The 24,892-nt window shown below is 38.4% G+C and overlaps 1 protein-coding gene across 2 annotated transcripts in view; it reads right to left on the minus strand.

Annotated features, from left to right (window-relative positions):
• Positions 1 to 24,892, minus strand: part of srgap3 (SLIT-ROBO Rho GTPase activating protein 3) — a 152,555-nt gene that overhangs the window by 49,531 nt on the left and 78,132 nt on the right. For both annotated transcript variants that reach the window (XM_049479080.1, XM_049479079.1), the window contains exons 4-6: positions 18,614 to 18,676; positions 6,578 to 6,763; positions 1,897 to 2,025 (exon numbers count right to left, since the gene is read on the minus strand). In XM_049479080.1, coding sequence (XP_049335037.1) covers positions 1,897 to 2,025; positions 6,578 to 6,763; positions 18,614 to 18,676 — 378 coding nt within the window. The remainder of the gene's footprint in view (positions 1 to 1,896; positions 2,026 to 6,577; positions 6,764 to 18,613; positions 18,677 to 24,892) is intronic.

Consider the following 24,892-nt stretch of genomic DNA (forward strand, 5'->3'; position numbering starts at 1 on the left):
CAAACAACTTCACAAGCCAGATGTTTCGTGCTTCATCAGTCCTTCATCAGTAGTAAAAAACACTGCCCACAGGATGCTGTTGGCTGGATATTTTTGGTTGGTGGACTAATCTCAGTTCAGCAGTGACACTGAGGTGTTCATAAACTCCAGCAGCACTGCTGTGTCTAATCGACTCATACCAGAACAACACACATTACTAACACACCACAACACAAGTGTTAGTAACATTCTAAGATACAAGTAATAGGTTCACAGTGATGGTGCTGTTCATTGTCCAGAATGAAAGTATAGTAGAAATAAAGCATTTAGAGAAGTAGAAGGACTACAGTCTGTCATTGTAGAATAATAGAACTACTAGGTGCTCCTATATGGTGGGTGGAGATGATTAGATGGACAAGAAGGTGGTTATAATATTTGGACTGGACTGTACTGTGTGTGTGACTTGCATGGAAGAGTCAGAGGAATCAGAAGAAAGCCATTTTGTTGTACTTTCAACAAAATTAAAGATAAAAATAAAGTAATAGACAGAACCAAGCTAAGCCTACAAAAAAAAAAAAACTTCTTGAAATGTTCCTGGAGTGAAGTTCTCACCCACTGTGGCTGGTATTTTGGCAGCAACGTTTTACAAGATTCTACACAGCTCCAGGAAAAAGCCAGAAAAACTACTAGAAAAAATACTAACCTGAAGGTCTAAGAAAACCTACGGCAAGCCACAGGGGCCACATGAATTTCTATGTGCACAGACGTGGGCTCTGTGGCATGGCTTTGGCTCAATCTCCACCTATTAGTGGTTTGAGAACCCCCTCGCAGAGACCTCCTGACTGAGGTCTTGGGCCTAACCCTCCTCCCAACTCGGCCACATCGCATTTCATACTCAACTCTGAACTCTCCTCTTACATACGGCCATGAATGAAACATGACTGTAGCTTCATTGATGTGGAGACTGCTCTGTGTAATCTTGTATATCTAGAATTCAGGTATGAGATTAAAAAAAATGCAAAGAATTGTTACACAATACTGAGGGTTTTCTTGGTTACAACAGCTATGCATTGTTTTATATCCCGCAGCAATACATATTTACAAGCTCATCTGAGGCCTATATTCCCTCCCCACTTCTCCGCCTTTAGCAAGAAACAACCAAGAGGAAGCTTTGCCCTGAATATGCCACGCTGAGCCATATTTCAATGTACGCGTGTGCGAGTGTTTGTTTTCCGCTGCCGCCTCAGGAGATCAGTGTGTTGAGCGGTGACAGACAGCAACGCGAGGCCACACTACATCCCTCAGCACAAATCCCGGAGGTTGTAGTCGTCTGCTCACACACACTAATGCCGACACGACGCGCGCGCACACACAGCAAAAAGTGAGCACGCACCAAGGGTCAGCACAGGAAATCCTTCAGTGTTATCGCACAGATTTGAGTACGAAACAGGGCGAGCATTTATGACAGGACGATCCCTGCAGTGCCAAACATAACAGTAATTCTAGTGGCCAGATTACAAGGAATATACATCAAAGAGCAACGAGGCTAGTTGCCAAGTTACTGGCTGTAAAGGTTGGATAAATAGCTGTGTGGGTTGCAATAGCTGTGACTGCTGCTTTGAAAATAACGCCACTCTGAACAAGTTTTTAAACAACTTTCTTCTGCAGATACAGAGAAAAATACCAAATGAACTGTGCAACATGCAAGCGAAAGAAAAATGAAAAAAAGAAATGACGACACTGTTAGACATTAGGAAGGATAAACTGAGTCAGATCAACATTAACGAGACCCAGCACCCACAATCCAATGGAAGACAGATGGTGCCGAGTCTCCCACAGTTCAACTGTGTTACACCAGCACTTGCAAATCCCACCTAAAACACACAAACAAGCACGCTCCTCACGAGGCATACTCACATCAATCATATCCGAGACGTCGTGGATGTAGTACTTTGCCACCACAGCGTTGGTGGCTGCCAGGTTCAATAAATAGTCGTTGCGCGCTTTTGTGCATTTCAGCTTGTTTTCCGAATACTTGGCTTGTCTCTGAGAAAAGGAAAAAAAAAAAACAACAACAAGAGAAAGAACATTATTTTTGTATAAGACAGTCCAGCCATTGTCTCAGACCATATCTAAGATAACTATATCATATCTAATCTACACAATGGTGTTAAATCATATTAAAACCTCAAGATATATGGATCAAAACCATTGCTTTTCAGCAGGGTGTGCCAAAATGGATACTCAGTGATAATGCATATTACCAACATTTTCCATTTCCTAATGCAGTATATGTAGCACCTGTAACTACATCTATCTGGATTATCATTATAGAGAAATACAACAGTTAAAGCAGCAGTATGTGAGTGTTGGTATTATTTAGTGCTGTCAAGGTTAGCATGTTAATGCATGCAATTTAACTTTTTTTTAACACAAATTAATCTTGTTACCAGGTTTACAGAAAGTGGTGACATTTCATATTAATTTCATTTAAGGGTGTTAACATAGCATTGCTACTGTTCAGTTCTGGAGGTAGATTACTTTTTATTTATGCTGAAATATGAATTAAATCTCATAATTAACACTCACTATCCCTCCCTCTTCTTCTTTTTCTCTCTCATACATTTATATATAGATGATTTAACGCTCAAATCTTAGCATGAGAAAATAGATCAATAGAGAAAAAAGACAGAATATTTTAATCGACTGACATCACTATTTTTATACTGGGCTCCCCTACAGTTGTGGAGTGTAATTCAATTTTCCAATTAGGGCCCCTTGGTACACATTATGGTACACATGCATTTGTTGACAGGCTGGAAAAGACAGAGCCAAAGTTTTGGGACATCGGCTCATTTACTGTTCCTTCTAAAAGAAGGGTATTAAAAATAGTGTATCCCTCTTTTGTTGGAGTAACTGTCTCCACTGTCCAGTGAAGGCTTTCTAAAATATGTTGGAGCATTTCTGTAATTAACTAATTGTATTCGGTGACAAGAGCATAAAAGAGGTTAGAATATCAGATCCCATCACCATCCCACCTCATCCCCAAATCACCATTCATGATAAAAAAGCCCTATTTTATTGCTAAAATATCTCTACAGAGACTACACAAGCTGTTTTGTACAATCTGTATATGTACAGAACATGTATTTGGGCTCATTACCTTCAATTCTTCATTTTTAGTTAATACATTTTTTTTTTATCTATATTATTGTCATTACAAGTTTATCTTAAAAACTAACTATAGTCTTTCACTATGTTGCACATTTTGCAGGGCTGGTTTGAGCGTGCTCTGTGTAAAACTGCACACACAGACTGGGCCTCATCTGATAAGAGCTGCAGCTGGGCTGTGTTGAATTTTTCATCAAACAGAATCAGCGCTGCAAAGCTGACAGCTGCTTTAATGGCTTTAATAATCCAGGCCACCTGACCACAACTTCATTTACTGTCAAAACAAAACACATAAATCATCTACAAATACCTGTAAAGTTAATTTAGCACAATCATGATCACCCGAACACTCGTTTCTACATGTGATTTTTGCTAATGTGATTTGCTTGATCAAAGGGAGTGCACGAGGACGATTCTCTCAACCTCGTCTGCTAATTATTATGGAAATTGTAAATGACTGAGTTGAGGATTAGCGTGGCTCAGTCTCGGCTGGCTCTTTGAGGAGTGTGCAAGCTTGCAGAATCGGGTCAGGCAAGCACAGGGTGAGCAGAGAGCATCCATGGCTACGGTGGTTATAAATAGCGTGCGCCTGAGCGGCTTTCCTGCCAGCATCTCCACGCATTGCAGCGTGAAGGGGGTTGTGTGTGTGTGTTGGGGGGGGGGGGGATATTGGCCTGCCGGCAGCCCTCACGTACCGCATGCTGCACCCGCTTGGCTTACAAGAACACAGAATTTCATTTACATGAAAAATCACTCTGGCGAAAGCCTCCTCCTATACAGTAAAGTCTTAAGCACATTATGCATCGAGTCGCTCGGAATGCTGGGAAGAAAAGCTGTACTGTGAATTAGCATGAATTAAGAGTCAGGGTCTCACTGGCGACGTTATACAGTTGAGACCACTGACCCGAAATGGCACAGTTTGGTGTGTGAGTGTGAGTGGTCAGGCATGAAGGCTCCAGGAAGTCCAGGATATTCACTGTCTCTCATATACTGAACACCACAGTCATCACTGTGTGTGTTATGAGGGCTTTTATCAGGCCTAATCGGGCTCTGCTGGCCGAGACCCTCAGGCTCTGGCTAGAAGACAGCAGTTATCCGAGGTGGTGGATGCAGGTCAGATTGACTTTGTTGAAGTGAAATGGCTTCAATATGTCAATATGGCTGCAGCAGCTATAAAGATTGTGGCTGGAAGAATTGACAAAGAGATGAGAAACAGTCAAGCTGAGGAGTCAATGGAAAGAGTCGGGGAACAAATGCAAATACCTTGAGACCCCTAAGCTATTAGTGTTCACATAGCAGGTAAAATGGCCCAAATACTATATGATTTTCTTACCAAATCCAATGTTTTTTTTTATTTTATTTGACAACATCCACGCTTTACATGAAGTTTCTGATTCAGTTTCATTGTTCTGTCTTTGATTTTAGTGAAATAGCGCCTCTAGTGAGGACTCTTAGCTTGGAAAAAAAGTAAAACAGGAAGTGGTTTAGTTCAGCACTGCAACAGCCACATTTTGATGTTTTGGGTTCATCTGCATCAATCCTTGTTGTTTTTGCCACCGAAAGCAAGAGATTATGATGCTAGATAGATTGCTGGTTAAGAACTTATGGTTATTTTGTACACAGTTATATATTTAATATCCTAATGATATATCTTCTTTATATCACTGCATGGGTTTTGAGTTTAAACTCAGTAGTTAACCAATAATGTTTGTTAAGGTAATTAATGAGGTACTAAATAGCTGATTTACAGTTAGCAGAGTGTACTGGCTTAGACCTGTTTGGGTAAGCTGTAAATATGTAGCTCATCATTCAAATCCATTACTTGTATTGTTTGTATTGTTATTTTTCCCTCATATTTTTACTCCTATTCACCTAATGCATGACTGTGCAGCTACATAAGGCACTGGAGCTTGGATGCTATCACCTGACTCACATGCAGTCTTTTGAAAGTCTCATTTGGCTTGCTGCTAAATTGTGCACGCACTCATACACACAAGGAGAACAGTACATTTATCCTTGCCGTTCAATCTCGCTGTAAAAAGGCCACAATATTTAGCCATGAACACTGCTTTCGTTTGTATTCTTCAGACAATTTATTAGAAGCACTGAGCAGTTGTGACTTGAGCCTGCTAATATTATTGGATAAGAAACATCAAAATCCAAATATCTATGAGCTCTGTTACTACTGTATGCTATCCCACCACTAAAACCCTCATTCACGCCTTACGTCCATTTTCCTTGTTCCCTTGTGGCCTCTTTTTCCTCTCCTTGATGTAAAGGATGCATGAATTCAGATCTGGCTGTTCAGACTGGGTGGCATTAATGTGAATTATATATGTATCAGATTTCAATACTACAAATTAAAGAGGCTCAAATCATGATCAAATATATTGGATTAAATGTGTTTTTTGCCATTTACACTGCCACACAAATGACATCTGTGTCACAAATTATGAAAATTACTTTATCTGATCCACTTTTACCTGCAGTGTGAACGTAGCCCTAGTGTATTAATGAGACCAACAAACAAACAAAAAGCAACATATGACACCTGCTGTACGAATGTTGCTTTTTAATTTTGTTTGTCTCATTAATACACTAGGGCTACGTTCACACACTACTTTTAACTGCTATGTGAACGTAGCCCTAGTGTATTAATGAGACAAACAAAATCAAAAAGCAACATTCACACAGCAGGTGTCATATGTGACACATATGTGTAATTTGTGTGACAGTGTAAATGGTGAAAAACACATTGAATACAATATATTTAATTATGTTTTGGGCCACCTTAGGTTTTATTGAAATACTGTGTGTGAGCAATACTTCTGATCAGAGAAGAGAATCAGAGTGGTCAGATTTGAATTCATATGATTTATGTCAAAGTTTGTTTGTTTGTTTGTGTTTTGTGCCATATCAGCAACATATTGGCTTTTTTATGGCATCGACAATGTTCGTGACTTGAGCATCACAGACTTAAATCAGTTTCTTCATATGAAGGACTTCCAGAAAATTAAGTAGTTTAGCTGGTGGAATCTTTTCAAACAGTTATTTTATATTTGTAACCATATAAAAAAATTCTGGTGGTTAAAAGTGCAGGGAGGTCTCTTATGTCAAAAAAGAGTTTAATTACCTCCTAACAGCTTAAGGATTCCTTATTTATTTATTATATTTAAGATGTTTTCTCCCGTCAAGCATCAAGTAAAAAAAGTTTAAGGACTCAAACAAAAGAAAGGGGCGTGGCCATATAATATTAGATTTTTACAGAGAGCTCAGTCATTACATAGTGCATTAAATATTCTTCTAGTCTTCAGACATACTATTTAACACCGCACTGCATGTGAATGAGGCTCAATGCTAAACACATTTTGAGGCATAAAAAAGCTAAAAAAGCAAGGGTTTCATCTACAAAGAAAGACTTAACCACCTTCTCCTTCATCTTCTCGATCTTTCGGACGGAGCTGCGCCGCTGGGCTCGCTCTTCATGCCGCAGCAGGTTGACGTTCAGATCTCCAGACTTGCTGAACTGCTTCTCCTCCTGTTTCTCAGCATCCTTCAGCTTGCTCTCAGCGCTGATGCTTTCTGTGTGATACATGTGATACGTCTTCATCACCTACAGGGGGCAGAAAAGAAGGAATAAGAGAACGAGAATTCATTTAAGGCCTGATTTACAGCTCTGGAAAAAAAATTAAGAGAGCACTTCAGTTTCTGAATCAGTTTCTCTGATTTTGCCATTTATAGGTTTATGTTTGAGAAAATGAACATTGTTGTTTTATTCTATAAACTACAGACAACATTTCTCCCAAATTCCAAATAAAATATTTTCATTTAGAGCATTTATTTGCAGAGAATGAGAAATGACTTAAATAACAAAAAATGAAAAGAAAACAAGTTCATATTTATAAAGTTTGAAGAGTTCAGAAATCAATATTTGGTGGAATAACCCTGTTTTTTAATCACAGTTTTTATGCATCTTGGCATGTTCTCCTCCACCAGTCTTACACACTGCTTTTGGATAAATTTATGTCACTCCTGGTGCAAAAATTCAAGCAGTTCAGCTTGGTTTGATGGCTTGTGATCATCCATCTTTCTCTTGATTATATTCTTGAGGTTTTTTAATTAGGGAAAATCAAATAAATTCTTCCATTTTTAAGTGGTCACATTTATTTCCCAGAGCTGTATTTGTAAAAATGAAGGCATGTTGGAAGAAATGTGTATATCAAATGTGTTTAGGGCTGTCGGGAATAATTATAGTGGTAAATGAATATTATTCAACTATACCATATACGGATTTCACTTGGTGACAATTTTTTTTTCAAACTAACATTACTACTAAACTCAATGTCTGTTCTATGCTTAGTTATGTGATGTGTGGTTGTACACGAGAACAATTTGGAGGCACAGCTGTCACCCCCAAGACAGAGAAAGTAGTTTTCGAGGGTGGTGATGATGAATGAACAACAGAGTCAATTTGTTCAGAGATTCATCGACATATGTGCGCACACACACACACACACACACACACACATTCACTGCTGCTGCTGCTGAATCAAATCCAGAGCACTCTCTCTGGGGTGAGATCTGAGCTCTGATGCCATTTTCAGCACAGAAGTTCCCCTTAACCCTTAGAGTCCCAGTTACTGCTAGAGATAGTAAAGGCATGACTTAATTCTACATTAATTAAGTGATGTTTCTCAGCAATAAACGTGTTTATGTTTGTATAAACATCTACAAATGTTATCTCCATTAAATGAACAAAGCTTGGTTCTAGATTTCACCTGGATACCCCAGCACTTGGATTTGTTATAGTTCCTCAACAGTTGGAAGTGATTTAATATAGTTAATATTATGTTACGTTTCAATTTGCAAAACCAGGTGTTGTTTGATGTTTCTCACTATATTTTAGTATATAACTACAAAAGTATATAATAAGGATAATAAGCCCTATAAGGAGTTTTAGGGATGTTTTAATAATAAACACAATAATGTAAAAACAATACTTTGCATTAATGTTATTTTAATTTGTTTAATTATTTATGATTTATTGAGCCATTAAATAATAAACACTTACTTGCTAAGAGAAGGAACCTGTACACAGTAGTGGGTGGATATGTATGTTGTGCATAGAAAATCATTTTGTAATTTCTTGACATTAACAACAAATTAGCCCTTCCAACTAAAAAATAAAAACAATTTTTCCACTTTGAACAACTTTTTGTACATTAAAAATTTACATTTAATGTGCTTTGGTTATACTTCTACCTATTTGTTCATAAAGGCAGATAAAATAACTTAAAATAGTAAAGAAATGCCCAGTTTATCTTTATCAACTGGTTTGAGGAATTTAATTTCTATCGAAAAAAAAAAAAAAATATATATATATATATATATATATATATATATATATTTTTTTTTTTTTTTTTTTTTTTTTTTGGATGGAAAGTAAATTGCTCAAACCAGTTGATCTAAACTGTAAATCAAATTTAAATGTAACTCTGTAATAATTCTATCAGTCAGGGTTAAACTGGGATGATTGAGGCTGTTTCAAATCAATTCTGGGCAAGAACTTACATATAAAAAAATAAACAGAATTTCTTGTCTATTTAGAGAGTAAAAACAAAAGGATCAGACCACTTAATTCAGGCTGAAAAAGGCTTATCCTCTCCCTGGGGGGGAGACACTGCTTGCCTTTAAATGAAGCACATCTTTTAGTAACTTCTTTGCTGAAGAGCTTCACACTGCTGAGGTATAGATGGTGATGAACAGCATTCTATCAGAATCCTATGGGCAGGTCATTTATTATATAATTATAGGAGCATAGAAGTGACAGAGGCACAAGTCCAACTTCTGTCAGGACAAAGAAACAGACATGATGAGTCAGTTCACATTAGGACTATTAATAGAGATAACTGTAATTTGCTGATGAGATTCTAGATTAGGATTAGAACTTTTTAATCCTGCGCATTAACAACACTATGCTCTGTTGAGTTTAATCTTATATAACCTATCCATCTGCAACCAGAGTCTTCACAGTAAAGACTAGGGGTGGGAATCACATGACATCTCATATAATCAAATAATCAAAATACGTTACCCACGATAACAATATCACAATACTGTGATTCTACAATATTCTACATATACAGCTTGTAAAAAAAAATAAGAGACCACTTAAAAATTATGAGTTTCCTTGATTTTACCAAATTGAAAAACTGGAATATAATCAAGAGGAAGATGAATGATCACAAACCATCAGACCAAGCTGAACTGCTTGAATTTTTGCACCAGGAGTGGCATAAAGTTATCCAAAAGCAGTGTGTAAGACTGGTGGAAGAGAACATGCCAACATATTAAAACTGTGATTAAAAACGTCAAAAATGGGCTCTTTATTATTGAAACATATTGGGATGTGTGATTTAGAAGCTGTTCCTGACAAAAGCAAAAAAGTAAAAAGAGAAGAACCTGTAAATCAAGAACCACATCAGGGAACAGACCTCTGCATCTACCTCTATGTGAATGAGTTTAGAATCACCTTGACTGGTGGTGGAGATAAGCTTTTACATCAGGCAGTTCTGATGCTAAGTATACTCAGATCATTATCATAATAATGAATATGATAATGATAAACAACATATAAGAACTGGGATAACCCATCAACATAATCACAGTCAGTGATTAGGTAAATATGTCAATTTGGCATAGTGTTCTAATGTTTTGCTAATATGTTAGTTTATTGTCCTGACGGACAGTTCTGGTGGAAACAGGAAAGTCGAGTTGCACATTCAATTCTGCCGTGATTGGGCAGCCCTGGTTTTATGTTTTTTGTATACAATCCGGGTTAGCACCCGAACATCCCTTTCAGACAGCTTCCTCTTGCGTCCACAGTTAATCCTGTTGGATGTGGTTGGTCCTTCTTGGTGGTATGCTGACATTATCCTGGACACCGTGGCTCTTGATACATCACAAAGACTTGCTGTCTTGGTCACAGATGCGCCAGCAAGACGTGCACCAACAATTTGTCCTCTTTTGAAATCTGGTATGTCACCCATAATGTTGTGTGCATTGCAATATTTTGAGTAAAATTGTGCTCCTACCCTGCTAATTGAACCTTCACACTCTGCTCTTACTGGTGCAATGTGCAGTTAATGAAGATTGGCCACCAGGCTGCTCCAATTTAGCCATAAAAACTCCCTCCACACTAAAATGAGAGGTGTTTCAGTTTCATTGTCCAACCCCTGTATATCTTAATATGATACAGAAACACTAATGCACCTCTTTAAACAAGCTCTGCAAATCCCAGTCATTAAAGCATCCTGCTGCATCCAGGCCCTCGCAGCCTGCTGGAAAATGCTGCTTCCTGCAGCTCATTAAAGAAGAGGATGAGCAGGGTGTTAGCGTAGGTACTGCTCACTAGTCCTTCCCCTCATTCTAGTAAAAGCACACAGATGTGTGGAGCCTATTAAAGCTTACTGCTGCAGACTGCTCCCCCGACACTAGTGACTGTCATTCAGGGCTGTGTGGCAGCTGTAGACTGCGTTACCAGCAGGAAACAGGGGTCAGTCCAAAGCCAAACGGCCAATCAGACGCATCACAAAGGAATAAGAAGAAATAACAAGACTAGCTTTTCACAAACACGATGCTCGTTATCAACTGATTCGGATCACGCAGCGAGATTCTGGAACATCCGTAAGATCTAGTGAGACAGCTGCCGAGATGCATCTAAATTTCACTTTATGGTGCAGTTTAATGGCCGGCGCTGCACAATTTTTATGAAAGCTAACAGCTGGCTCTTTTATGGTGTGCTGCTTTCTGGAACACAGATCTGCTGCCCTGTGCAAAAAAATAAATAATAATAAAACGCCAGAATTTTACCAACAGGAATAAAAGTCAAACTCTCATAATTACATTCATCTTCTGATGTGCAGGCAGTTGCAAATCATGAATAAATATAATAATATGACATGAGCTGTGCACTAGATGGAGGGGATCACAGAAGCCTTACTCTACACACACTCCAGCGTGGGAGAGAAACTAGGTTACTATTCCACTCCTCGCTCCTCAGTGCTGTCACCCTTAACTCATTCATTAGGGATACATCAAATTAAATATATTTTTCAAACCAAAACCACACAAAATTGTACATTTATATGAGGGCTGAATATTATTATTTTTTTTTTTACAATTTAATAAATCACATAGCCTAAAAGTGTTATGTGTCTTGCTTTTCGAACAAAAAACAAAAACTACACAATATTTATATTATGTTTATATTTATATTTATACTTAAAGCTGACTTAAATCTAAAGCAGTTATATTTCTGAGTGGGAAGGGAGCAAAGTATATTAATAATTCTAATCAATATTCTATATATATTCTAATCTATTTTAGCAGTGTTCTTCAATTTTCAAGATTTAGTTAGCTACTTCAATTATAGAAAAATAATAAAAGATTAATAATAAAACATAAAATATGAAGCTTAGCAGAGATGTAAAATTCCATAAAATGACAGCATTTATACAGAGATAATAACTTGCAAACAAACAGAATAGAAATAAGCTAGACTGGAGCTAAACTAAGCTTACACAAAGTAGAAATAACATCTATATAGCTAGCAGTGTGAAACCTAGCTAGGCAGTCTATTCTAGTCACACATTTAGCTAGCTACCTAGCTTAGCAGTGGACTTTTATTCATGAAATGTACCTTAGCATTATTTTAATCATATATTTACCACAGAGGTACCCAACACTCTAGTCACCTGTAGGTTAGCTAGGTTAGCTTGAAATTTTAACACAGACATGAAGAGTCTTTTGAAGAGCCTTTTCATAAACAAAACATGCTAGCTAATGCTAAATTACTTCACCTTAGCTAGCCCTGAACATCCCTACCATTTCTCTAATATGGAAAGAAAGAAAGAAAAAAGATAGAAAAAAAGAAAAAATAACAATAAATAAAGAATGAAAAAAGATGAATAAAGAAAAAGAAAATGAAAAAAATACCCAGAAAGACCGAGAAAGAAAGTCAGGAGCTAAGGGGGGTAAGCTAGTTGGGCAGGCATGGTGGCTGAAAGGCCTCCGGCAGTGGAAGCTCATTTACAGGCCTGCTGAGGAGGTTCAAGCTCTGCAGTCTGCCGATAGCTTCAAGCTGTTTGTCTGTGAAAACAGGACAGCCACAACAGCTTCAAAACACACCACTTCTAACATAGAGCAAGACTGTCAGAAACATTACTAAAACCTACATACACTGTATGGACAAAAGAACTGGGACACGCAGCAGGACTGCCTAAAATATTGGTGCCTTTTGGATGTAAGGAAAGATATAAATATAATTTAAGGCAACATTGAGAAGAACAAAAATTATTTTTATATATTGTACATTAAGTCAATGATCTAATTATTGGGACGGGCCTAGTTCCAGTTCTAAGGGCGTTTTCACACCAGCACTATTTGGTCTGGTTAAAACGATCTCTGGTTCATTTGTACCGTTAGTGCGGTTCAATTGAGCAGGTGTGAAAACAGTAATTGCACTTCGGGTTCGGATCAAAAGAACCGGACCGAGATCAGCTAGAGGAGGTGGTCTCGATCCGGTCCCAAATGAACTCTGTAGCGGTTTGCTTGCTGTAAGAATGTAATCCGGTCCGGATCCAACCCAGATATCAAACATAGTCCATTTATTTGAGCTAAACTGCTTTAAACAGATATATTAGCCAGATAACGCTAATTACCACAGCTATGAACAAACGCTGTGTCCATGCACGTGCGGTCTGTGCTGTGTGCACTGCTCACAGCCGCGTGACTCGGTTTACTATGTTTACATCTGCGCTGCACATCCAAACAAAATGCCCCAAAAATGCCCCATGTAAACAAACTCATCAACTGATTCAGACTAGAGAAACAAACTACAGGTGTGAAAACCCCCTAAGAAACTGCCAACTTTGTGGAAATGTCTGGGGAAGTTCTTTACTATTCCAGCATGACTATACCACAGTGCACAAAGAAGATTCGTAAAGGCAGAAGTTTAGAGTTTAGTGAGGAAGTATGAATAGGAATGTGACTGACCGGCCCTGACCTTAACCCCATCAAACACCTTTGAGGTGAACTTGGCAAGCTAGGGCCCCTCATCCAACATCAATCTCTAACCTCTCCAATGTTCTTTAATCACACAATTACAATGTTAAAGACTTCATATCTCTGATGAATAATCAGTAAAAAGTATTTTTTCCACTTTAAGAACAAACTCAATGTTTAATAAAAACATTCAAGTGGGAACAACCATGTCAATTCTTCCCAGCTGAAGGTGGTGCATGCAGCAGTGGAAAAAACACTCCTTTTTGTAGCAGCATCAAGCAGGCAGAGTAATTGGCTGTACTGCAGCAAAGGGACTGCAGTCTCTCTGTTCTCTTATGTCTCATTCCTAATTCCCAACATATAATTCAACCAGCAGACGGCATACAGATCAATACCCAAGCCTGCAGGAAAGGGTTTTTTATAATTGATCAATGATTGAGTTATTTTTAGTTGTTTTTAATTACTGAGTCATGCTTTAAAAAGATTGAAACAATAGGATGGCCAATTAAACATGATGACATACACTTACTGACAAAAAATACCACATCAAGAAGATGTTAATGAAATGAAATAAAACTATATACACTGCCTGGCCCAAAAAAAAAAAAATCTCCACCTGGGTTTAACTAAGTAAAGGTTGTAGGGTTAATGCTGCAGTTGGTCTGCAGGTCTAGGTTCAGCAACAGTATGTGCTGAAAGAATGAGGTCAGCTGACTACCTGAATATACTGAATATAGAGCAGGTTATTCCATCAATGGATTTTTCTTTCCTGTTGGCACGGCCATATTCCAAAATGACAATGCCAGGATTCTTGGGTCTGGAATTGTGAAAGAGTGATTCAGGGAACATGAGATCATCATTTTCACACATGGATTGTTCACCACAGAGTCCAGACCTTAACCTCATTGAGAATTTTTGGGATGTGCTGGAGAAGGCTTTGTGCAGTGCTCAGACTCTACCATACCTTGGTAAAAATGAATAAAACACTGGATTGAAATACAATAAACTTGGGACATTTCAGAAGCTTATCGAAACAATGCCACATTGAATGCTTGCCCCAACAAAGCTAAAGGTGGCCCAACAAAATATTAGAGTGTGTGATCTTTTTTTGGGTGGCGACTTTTTTTTTGGCCAGGCAGTGTATTTGTATAACTTTACCACAGTTAGTTCCGACCCTGCAATGGGATTCTATGAGTGCCATTATCAGCCAGTAATGTACTGTAACCAAATCTCTCCATGTATTGTGCCACATACAGGTAACCTAGCAACAATGCAGCACTTACAAGCCAAACAGCCCAGATACAAACAAATCAAACAGATCATTGTGCTATAATGTATAATAATGGCACTACTGTGTTGTAGATCAGCACAGCAGTGCCAATATTACATGTTATAGCACTTCCTCTTGTGTATTATTGCTTAAATGTAATGATGACATGTATAGGTGATAATAACATTAGAGTGAAAGGATAATGGGTAGAACAAAAAGAACAAAACTGTACAATTTAAAGGAAGCTTTCATATTGTGTTGGGCCATCTTTAGCTTTTGGATACAACGTGTTATGGTTATGGTTGGGAAATGGAGGCATACATGTTTCAAATGGCTCCTGCAGCACATTTACCCAAAGATGTTGCACTTGTGTCTGTAGAATCTGCTCACTTGTAAGTTGCTAAAGCTGGAACACCAGCTGATCTTGGAAATGCCAGAATGGTGATAAATCTATCGAGAAGAAAATGAAGTGTTGTAATCTGGAGAAGAACTTCCTGGGAATGTTGTGTGTGGGAGAGCATTTTCCTGCTGAAAAATTCCAATTGGAAGCTCTTCCACCAAAAGCAACAAATCTGGCCACAGGATGTCCTCCTGCACAAATTGCCCTGAGCTGTTAGTGTCCCTCGTATCACTGCTAGTGGTGAGCAACTGTCATACACAATGACTCACCAGATCATCACACCAGCAGGTGGGGCAGCATGTTGCTCCGCAGAAAAGGGAGGATTGATGCGCTTACCACGAGCTCTCATATTAAAAGGGGCACTAAACCCCCTGATTTTTTTTACTGAAAAAGGAAAAAAATGGGAGGGGTAGTTTGGGAGGGGCACTGGGTGATGTATGGGTTTAGAGGCAGTGCAGGAGAGAGAGAGCTGACTGGTTGAGCTGCAGCAATTTTTTAAATTACTATCCTGTTGCTTTTAGTCCAGTAATGTGTCCCCTGTCAATGTTTGTGCATCACATGGGCAAAATGTCTTCAAGGGAGTCATAAAGACATGTCTAGCAGTTAACAATCTCTCACCAAGGGGTGCACTATCCAAAAGTAGCTTCTGAGAATCATTTTATATCTGGTTTTATTTGGTTATATGGTAGGTTTATAAGCAATAACACAATAACCTTATTGTGTCTAATCAGACCACACTTTTAAGCATTTACATATCTGCCTGAGACATCACTGCATGCTGAGTTTTGCAGCAATGTGGGTGCATTATTACTTGCTTCAGCTCAGTGATTGATTCGAATTCTGCAATCGTGACAACCCTAGCTGTCCTACTTTAGCTACAGCTGACATTCTGAAAGTTCTCTTTAAGTGAAAAAGTAAAAGTGTTTTTTTTTTTTTATATGATATCCTACCCAGACTGAAGGACAGCTAATCTCAGAGTCTGCTATACTTCCTAAATGGCCAAAAAATATCTTTATCCTGGAATTGGGCTTGAGGTGTTATAGGGATAAAGCTCCTCTCCTGTATCTCTGCTTTGATGTATTATCCTCTCTGACAGTGACCTTGGAATGCACACCACAGCTCGAGCTTCACAGTTCCACAGTGTGTGGCACCTGCTGTTTAAGATGGGAAACAACAATAGTAGTTTCATTCATTAACAGTGTGTGAGAGACTCAAGGACGGGAAGAAGAGGATTTGTTGTGAACATCTCTTCTGCCTACTCTAAGCAGAATACATGTACTACCTTTACCATGTTTACTAGAACAGACGGCATCTAAACTGCAGCGAGGAGAGAACCATCCTGACAGCATATTTAAAACAGCTATATTTAAACCTCTACTATTTCAATATTTTACGATGACTGACAATGTTTTTTCGTTAATATAATTACCTAATTTAATGAGAATGGTTTTGTTAGGTTTATTTTCTGAAGACTCTAAAGTATCTAATGCATGTTACAGTGACCTCAATTTTATTATCTGAAATTAATACATACAATAAACATAATAATACGTTTTATTAATGTGTTTTATACACATTATATATAAAACTGTGTTTTTCACAGGTCAATTTAACCCCAGGCTGTTTAAAAAAAATGGTAAACCTGCTGTGAATAATATTGGTTGTCAAATTATGTAACATACAAGGGTTAAGCTTAGTATTGGACTCTACACTACAGCTCTGGAATATGAGACCCTTTAAAAATTATGAGTTTCTTTGATTTTACCAAATTGAAAACCTCTGGAATATAATCAAGAGGAAGATGGATGATCACAAGCCATCAAACCAAGCTGAACTGCTTGAATTTTTGCACCAGGACTGGCATAAAGTTATCCAAAAGCAGTGTGTAAGACTTGTGGAAGAGAACATGCCAAGATGCATCAAAACTGTGATTAAAAACCAGGGTTATTCCACCAAATACTGCAAAAATGTCTGAAAACTTTATGAATATGAAGTTATTTTCTTTGCATTATTTGAGGTCTGAAAGCTCTGCATCTTTTTAGTTATTTCAGCCGTTTCTTATTTTCTGCAAATAAATGCTCTAAATGACAATATTATTATTTGGAATTTGGGAGAAAAGTTGTCCGTAGTTTATAGAATAAAACAACAATGTTCATTTTACTCAAACATATACCTATAAATAGCAAAACTTAAAAAAAAGTGGTTTCTTAATTTTTTTTCCAGAACTGTATTCTAAAGGAAAATCTTCCACTGAAAGAAAAAATCCAGGTTAGTCCAAGACTAAGCTCAATCCCTAAAATACATAATGGACTTTTCCCCCACCTTTAAAAAAAATTCAAAAGGTTTTTTACATGACTCAACCTTTCAATACACTGCCCCAGTTTTTCCTGACCCATCCAATTATGAAAAACTGTCCACCTGCTCTAAGCTGCTAACATGGCAGCTGCTGAGGTCTATAGAGGAAGAGCACTGAAGTGGGCAGAGGCTGCACTCAAATACACTGTCACTGCAGACAATGGATGGATGAGTAACATCAGTCTTCGCACTGTAATTTATGCTGCAGAAATACTGCAATTAAAGAAGCCAACAACATAATTCAGTGCAGTTTATTGTGTCATTGAAATACTTACACACACAGCAAGCTATTTAATATTTAAATACACCATATGTTTTATTTTAATACTTACTAAATATAAAATACTAACATAAAACTTTGTGTTAGAATTTTTTATCATATTGTATATTGCCATTTCTCTGAAACATTGCGCAACAGAGCTGCAGCTTATGATTACTTAAGCAGCTGACTAATCTGCCGATTTTTTTTTTTTTCAGATTAATTGATTAATTATTGAATGATTATCTCTGCCATGCCCTCCCTCTCTGCTTGCTGTGGGTATGGCTCCTGCTTCTAGCATTCACTATTGGTTCAAAACAATAGACACAACTGAACATGGGATTTAAATGCCCCTTAAATGTCCAGAAAATTGTCATTTGAATGTGGAAGATGCTGATATTTAGTGAGGAAATGTAAAATCTTTTGTGATTGGGCACTTTTATTTGTGTAGTGCTAATTTGTGTAGTGCTAATTATTGACGATTAGTCGACACATTTTTATAATCGACATAGTCGATTATATTGAATAATCGTTGCAGCCCTATCGTGCAATTTTTTTGACACATTGTCCAGCCCTACTGAGGAGAAAAAAAAAGTTTACAGCATCATTGTGTGATTAAGCTGAAATATGAAGAGACCGAGGAATAGAGGAATGGAGGAATGGAGGAATGGAGGGAGGGGGAAGCTGTAAGAGGGAAAAACCACAGAGGGATTTTCTACAGCAGTGCTACACTTCATTCCAGCTCATAGTTGAGAAAGGCAGAAATGTGGAAGTGATTTAAACAGGGAAGACTCTCTTTCATCATCAAATATTTCCATCATTGCCATCATCATTACAAATGTCATTTTCATCATCATCATTATCTTCCTCACTGCCACCCTCACCACCCCACCGCACACTGCCACCACGCCCTCAGCAGCAGCAGCAGCAGGTCATGTGAAGCCCTGCTCTCCTTCCTCATGCAACTCTGACTGAGAATAAAAAGCACTCAGACAGCAAGCGGAAAGCTGCGTTGCCATGGTGAAGAGCCCAGTGGGTGAGCTCCATTCAAAAAGAACAGATCAGAATGAAAGAGAGAGGGAGAGAGGGAGGGAGGGAGAGAAAGTCTACTCACAGTGTACAGCTCGTTCGTCACTTTCACCAATTCCTCGTGCATCTGAATGCCAATTTCTTTACTCTGAAAAAAGAAAGAAAGCAGGTCAATAATTATAATTATAAACTCAATTCAATTCACAGTTCACAGATTAAACTGTACATTTACACTTAATGCATTTAGCAGATGCTCTTAGTCTTATTCAGAGTGGCACAGAAAGGTGCTTCACTAATGTCGGATAATATTTAGATGCATGTCAACAAGAGGATACGTTCAGAGAAAGAAAACGAGAAAGAACATGTACTGCATTCAGAGAAACACGGTGTCTTTGATGTTCACCATTAAAAACAGCCCTATCCATATGGAATTAATTTTTTTAGGGGTCTCTGTGAAAAATACTTCACACTTCTACTCATTGATAAAACTCTTGCATCCAGACTGCAACTAAAAAAATCTTTCTTGGTCACATGATATTGATTTCAGTAGCTCCTCCATTTCCACAGTTGGGTTTTTATGTGGATCTCCGGGAAGCGTGCGCCCAAAGTGTAATTATGGTGCATGGCAGTGGACAAATAGCCAATTATTAAACGCAAGGAGATGAAACTCAAAAATATCCATCCAGATGGGACTAAAATTACCGGAGGACCATGCAGTTCAGCGAAAAACAGTAAGTAATTCAGTCTGTAATTTTTCTCAAAGGATGTCTAAGAAAACACATATATGGTCGTTCCGGACGGGAATAAAACCACAGAGGACCCCCCCATAAAAGAGAAAATTACCCCAGGAGCCCCTGAGATACTAATCCCGTTTGGATAGGGCTTAGGTTTGAGTTCCAAGATAAAGATCACTACAAACCACGAGGAATATAAAGAGTCATCTCACACGTTCTGTCTATTAGTAAAAGCAGCAAAATGAAGGATGATTTGGAGTGGTGCAGCCAAAGCCTGGCACTGAACTTGAACTGAGATTAGCAGGAACTTAAACAGGATGTTCATGCCTGAAAGCCCTCCAATTAAAGCAATCCTGTAGCTGAATTAAAGCAATCCTGAAAAAAAAGAGTGGGCCAAAATTCCTACAAAGCAATGTAAAAGACTGATCTGCAGTTATGGGATGCACTGCACTGCATTTATTGCTTTCATATATGATATGGCTGAAATCAATGACACCAAAAGAAATTATCACTTAATATAAAAAAAAAAACGAAGTAATAACTATGTAAACTGCTTTAAAATTATATTGATTTCATAGCCATCCCCTATTGGTTAAACTGAAGAGGGACAAACCATTTATCTACACTACAGTTTCAAATTGAAAAAAAAAAAAAAAAAAAAAATCTACCGTAAGGTTCTATTACATTTACCCATCAACACCAAAAGCAATGTTCAGGCCAATGACACACCCGCATGAACCAAAGAAAAAGCTACTTATTTAAAGGTCTTCTTTAAATCCACTTTTTCTATTTCAGAATCTGACGTTAAGCAAAGTTTAAGGGTTAACTTTACCTATCTCTGAAAATATTTTGTCCTTTGAGTTTAAGAGCTGTAAAATTGACTATGGGGTGACGACAGGTCATGTTGTCTGCTGCAGTGCTGATAGCCAATCAGAGGCAAAATGTTTGCATGAATTGTATGAATATTCATGAGCAAGAGACAAACCCTGTCTTTCTTTAGAGACCTCTAATTCATTGAAATAAAGCAGGACTATATATAAAGACTGGAGCACTATTTTTTTACCAAAAAAACAAATGTCTCACATGACATTCACTCATACTAGACACCACAAGTAGACATTTTTAATTGAATGAAAAAACGATGGAATGAAACCTTTAAAAATGTCCAAATACATGTGAACAGGGCCTTATATACGCATCAGAGCAGCAGAGCTAAATTTAGAAGACACTAAAGACTCAGATCATCCAGCACTCTGTCCTCAGTTTGCGGTCACTCCTGAGAATTGGAAAAGTAAGACTCGCGTAATGAAAGAGAGAATGGATGAATATTGGATCATTTATTTTAATCGCTTCATTCAGTCGTTTGCCTCCCCTCTCTCTATCCGGATAGTTTGGTGGTTGTCATGGTGTGTGAGTGAGACTTGGCAGCACATAATGAAAAGACATGTGAAAAGACATTTGCTCTACGGCTAAACATAGAGTTGCAGTAATCAGAGGAAAATGAAGGACTGCACTCAACATCTAACTACAAACCACAGACACGCCAACAGCGTTTAGCACGCGCTGCAGCCTGAACTCATCCAAACGTAGTCGGTACATTATCTGGGGAAAAAACAGTGCTTTATTTTATTTATCTATTTTTTATCTAAACACAGGTCTTTTATGTATGTTAGATTTTGACTCATTTATATTTGCATGCATTTAAATACCTCAGCAAATATATAAGTATATTTAATATACTATGTGGTTACTTAGCTTCCCTTCTTTCTGAATTTCTCACAGTACTAAGACAATATGTGTAAAGCAGTATTATGTAAGAATTAGTATTTCATGCTTCTTAGCTCCCCATACAGATGGGAAGTGTAATTTGTGCTTTAAGCCACCCTAAACAATAGGCTTTACACATGCATTTCTGGACAAGCTGACAGTTAGAGAACCAGCAACAAAAGTTATTAATATTAACAAGAATTTGCATGAATATGACTAACTGTTTGTGCAGTTAGTCTTGTTAGTGTTTTGGTACCCACTTTACCAAGTTACATCATCTAGTTTCTTTCATTTTGAGACAGAAGTAGCAATGATAGTTGTATTACTTTCCCTATTTGAGTTTCATTTCTCATGGCTGGGGGAGTGAAAGAGAGATGCTGTAAATTAGCAACAGTATGAGATTTTCACAGTATAATAACATCATACAGAAAATATGACTGTATTTCACAATAACCCCAAAGCATTAACAGAATAACAGTAATTAGAAACATAATTATAAGTTTCCAGCTGGATTTCCCTCTGATAGTTGTTGATAGGCCACAGACTAGTTCGAGGAAGTCTTTCAGTTTGGTAAAATAGGTATATCATGTGTACAGGTTATTATGATTTTGCATTAAGAAGCCTAAAAAGAAGTCAGCCATGATGCTAACTGCAGCCAGCCTTTGTAATTTTGAATCGAGTTTAGCTGTAATGCTAACAGCCAGCCTTGAAGCAGGTTAGTGGGGATGCTAACTGTTTTTCTGAGCTGGATTACTTGCTGATACAATAGGCCAAGGGTACTGGTTAGATAAAGCACCTAAGTATTTCTGAAACTGCATTATGAAGCCTAAAATAGTAGGTTAGCTACAACGCTAAAAGCATTTCCAAGCTGTAATACTCAATGATAGCTGTTGACAGTGTCAATAAACCCTTGTCTTGACATTAACCCCATTAAAAGTAAAATATACTCCATCAAGAGTTTCCTCTGTATGCAGGCAATGCAATTTAAGTTGGCTGTTAATCAATAATTATCGCAGCTCTTTCGATTGTTTACTGTGTTTACTGTGAAAACTCATATCACAATAACGATTCAATGCAATTTATCACACAGCCCTAATAAGTGTAGTTTGATGTTCACCCTCTGCTTTTAGGTTGGTGATCACTTTCTTGTTCTTTTTTCACTTTAAAGATTGTGTTAGTGTAGCTGTGTTAGTGTGTACACAAGAGTACAGTTTCTGGGTACGAACTGGAATGATTTATCTCTGCTTCCCCAACAGCCTTTCATGCTGATAAATCACAAAGAGCTATAATACCCAACGATCAATAACGCCTGCAGCATCAGGGCAATGTGCACTCAAGACTACATTTGGGGACTGGGAGTCTCTCTCTCCCTTACACACGCATCCATTTACAAACCCAGCCCTCCACATTAACGAAACAACAGCCTAAAAATATATCTCATTTGTGTGGGATGTGTGTTTGGAACAACACCTGAGACTCTGATACATGCATCTTTTCCTGTCAGCACACAAACACACACACAGCACACACACAAGTACACATAATGCTTGGTTCACGCTACAGTATAATCGGGAAGAAAGTGTAGCCAATTTGCTTTTCCAGACTATTGCAAAAAGTCTTACGATTTCAGGGTGATTGTAAACGATGATCATCCAGGATTATCCTGTAGCTTGTGGAGTCCACTATACAATCTTTAATCCTCCAATTAGTTGGGGCCACTCTGACTGTGAATTGTAAATATAAAACATTTAATAAACATTTAATATTTAAGACTCCTTCGTATACAGCCCAGAAATGTAGCTGGAATTTGGATCCTCATTAAACTGTTCCATAGGTGTGACCGACAGGTGTAAAAAACCCGGCTAAATGTAGACTATAGTGTAGGGTACACATCTATAGGGTTCACATCTACTCATAGACAATGGCGTATAGTACAAGGCTACTCTTTGGCTATGGCATTGGGTAAATAGCTAATTACAGGCTATGACATAAGGTACACGGCTACTCAGAGGCTATGACATTGGTTACATGGCTACTCATAGGCTATGACATTGGGTACACGGCTACTCAGAGGCTATGACATTGATTACATGGCTACTCATAGGCTATGACATTGGGTACATGGCTACTCAGAGGCTATGACATTGGGTACACGGCTACTCGTAGGCTATGACATTGGGTGAATAGCTAATTACAGGCTATAGCATAAGGAACATGGCTACTCGTAGGCTATGGTATAAGGTAGATAGCTACACATAGGCTTTGGTGCAGGGTACACATCTACTCATAGGCTATGGTGTAGGGTACATGGCTACTCGTAGGCTATGGTATAAGGTAGATAGCTACACATAGGCTTTGGTGCAGGGTACACATCTACTCATAGGCTATGGTGTAGGGTACATGGCTACTCGTATGCTATGGTGTAAGGTACACGGTTACTTATGGGCTATGGTATTGGGTACACAGCTACATGTAGGCTATGGTGTAGGGTACACGCCTCCTTGTAGACAATGTCGTAGGGTACAAGGCTACTCGTAAGGCTATGGTGTAGGGTACACATCTACTCACAGACTATGAAATAAGGTACATGGCTACACATAGGTTATGGCATAGGGCACACGGCTATTCGTATGCTGGGGAAATTGGTTAAATGGCTAATTATAGACTATGGGATAGAGTAAAGGGCTACTTTAAGCATAAGGTACACGGCTACTGGTAGGCTACGACATAGGGTACATGGCTACATGTAGGCTATGGCATTGGCTACATGGCAATTTAAAGGCTATGGCATGGATACAGGGCTCCCTACAGACTATGGCATAAGGTACACGGCTACTCGTACGCTATAGCATTAGGTACACGGCTACTCATAGGCTATGGCAAAAGGTACACTGCGACTTGTAGGCTATGGCATAAGGTACATGGCGACTCGTTGGCTATGGCACAGGGTACACAGCTACTCCTAGGCTATAGTGTAGGGAAAACAGCTATACATACTATATGGCTTAGGGTACATGGCTACTCTCTGATTGCAGACCCTGATTAAAGGCGGGGCTGGTTGCCACATTACCCTTTCTAGGCAACTTAGTAATTAATCATTGTGCAGGGCTGTTCAGCTCTGTAATATTCAGGGTTTTTTTTTTCTAGTAATACATTTATAACATGTATTGATTGGTGACTGGGAGACAGAGCTGCTGTAGCACTCCTTCCTTTTATAAGGACAGATGAGAAGAATCAGGGGAGGGGCCACAGACTTAACATGCAGAGAAAAGACCTTGTCTGGAGACCAACCCGACAGAGAGAGAGAGAGAGAGAGAGAGAGAGAGAGAGAGAGAGAGAGAGAGACTGCTGTAAATGTGAGTCAAAGTCAAGCTTTTATTGCAGCTGTGCTGAATGCAATATGCATTTGTGTTTCTGTGTTTACATTGTTGGGTTCCCAACCTTGGCTCCTTTCCAGGTGGACATTACAATATCATCATAAACACATACTGTACATACAGAATGTACAAGAGCAGACAATGGCACTGGCCTACAATGTTAACATTAGTGCATGTCTAGTTTATTTTGCAGCACTGCATATATTTTTACGACTAGGATGTATGGCAGCATAGGCTGTGTGAATGCTCTATCCTGGAATCATGAGCACTGAAATTAAATGTTGCTCAGTTCTTATCATGCAGCTCACTGTGCTTTTATTGCTTTTAATCAATGATATTTGACAAGCTCTCAGTCACAGAATCCATTATAAATTCTTTATACGAAGGGGTTTAAGGTACATGTTTGATAATTTCCCCTAAAACTAAAATTTGAGCATAGGTGGACCATGCAACAGGACAATTATCCAAAACATCCCTGTAAATCCA

Source organism: Astyanax mexicanus, chromosome 5 (genome assembly GCF_023375975.1).
Source record: "Astyanax mexicanus isolate ESR-SI-001 chromosome 5, AstMex3_surface, whole genome shotgun sequence".
In the NCBI taxonomy this organism is placed as follows: Eukaryota; Metazoa; Chordata; class Actinopteri; order Characiformes; family Acestrorhamphidae; genus Astyanax; species Astyanax mexicanus.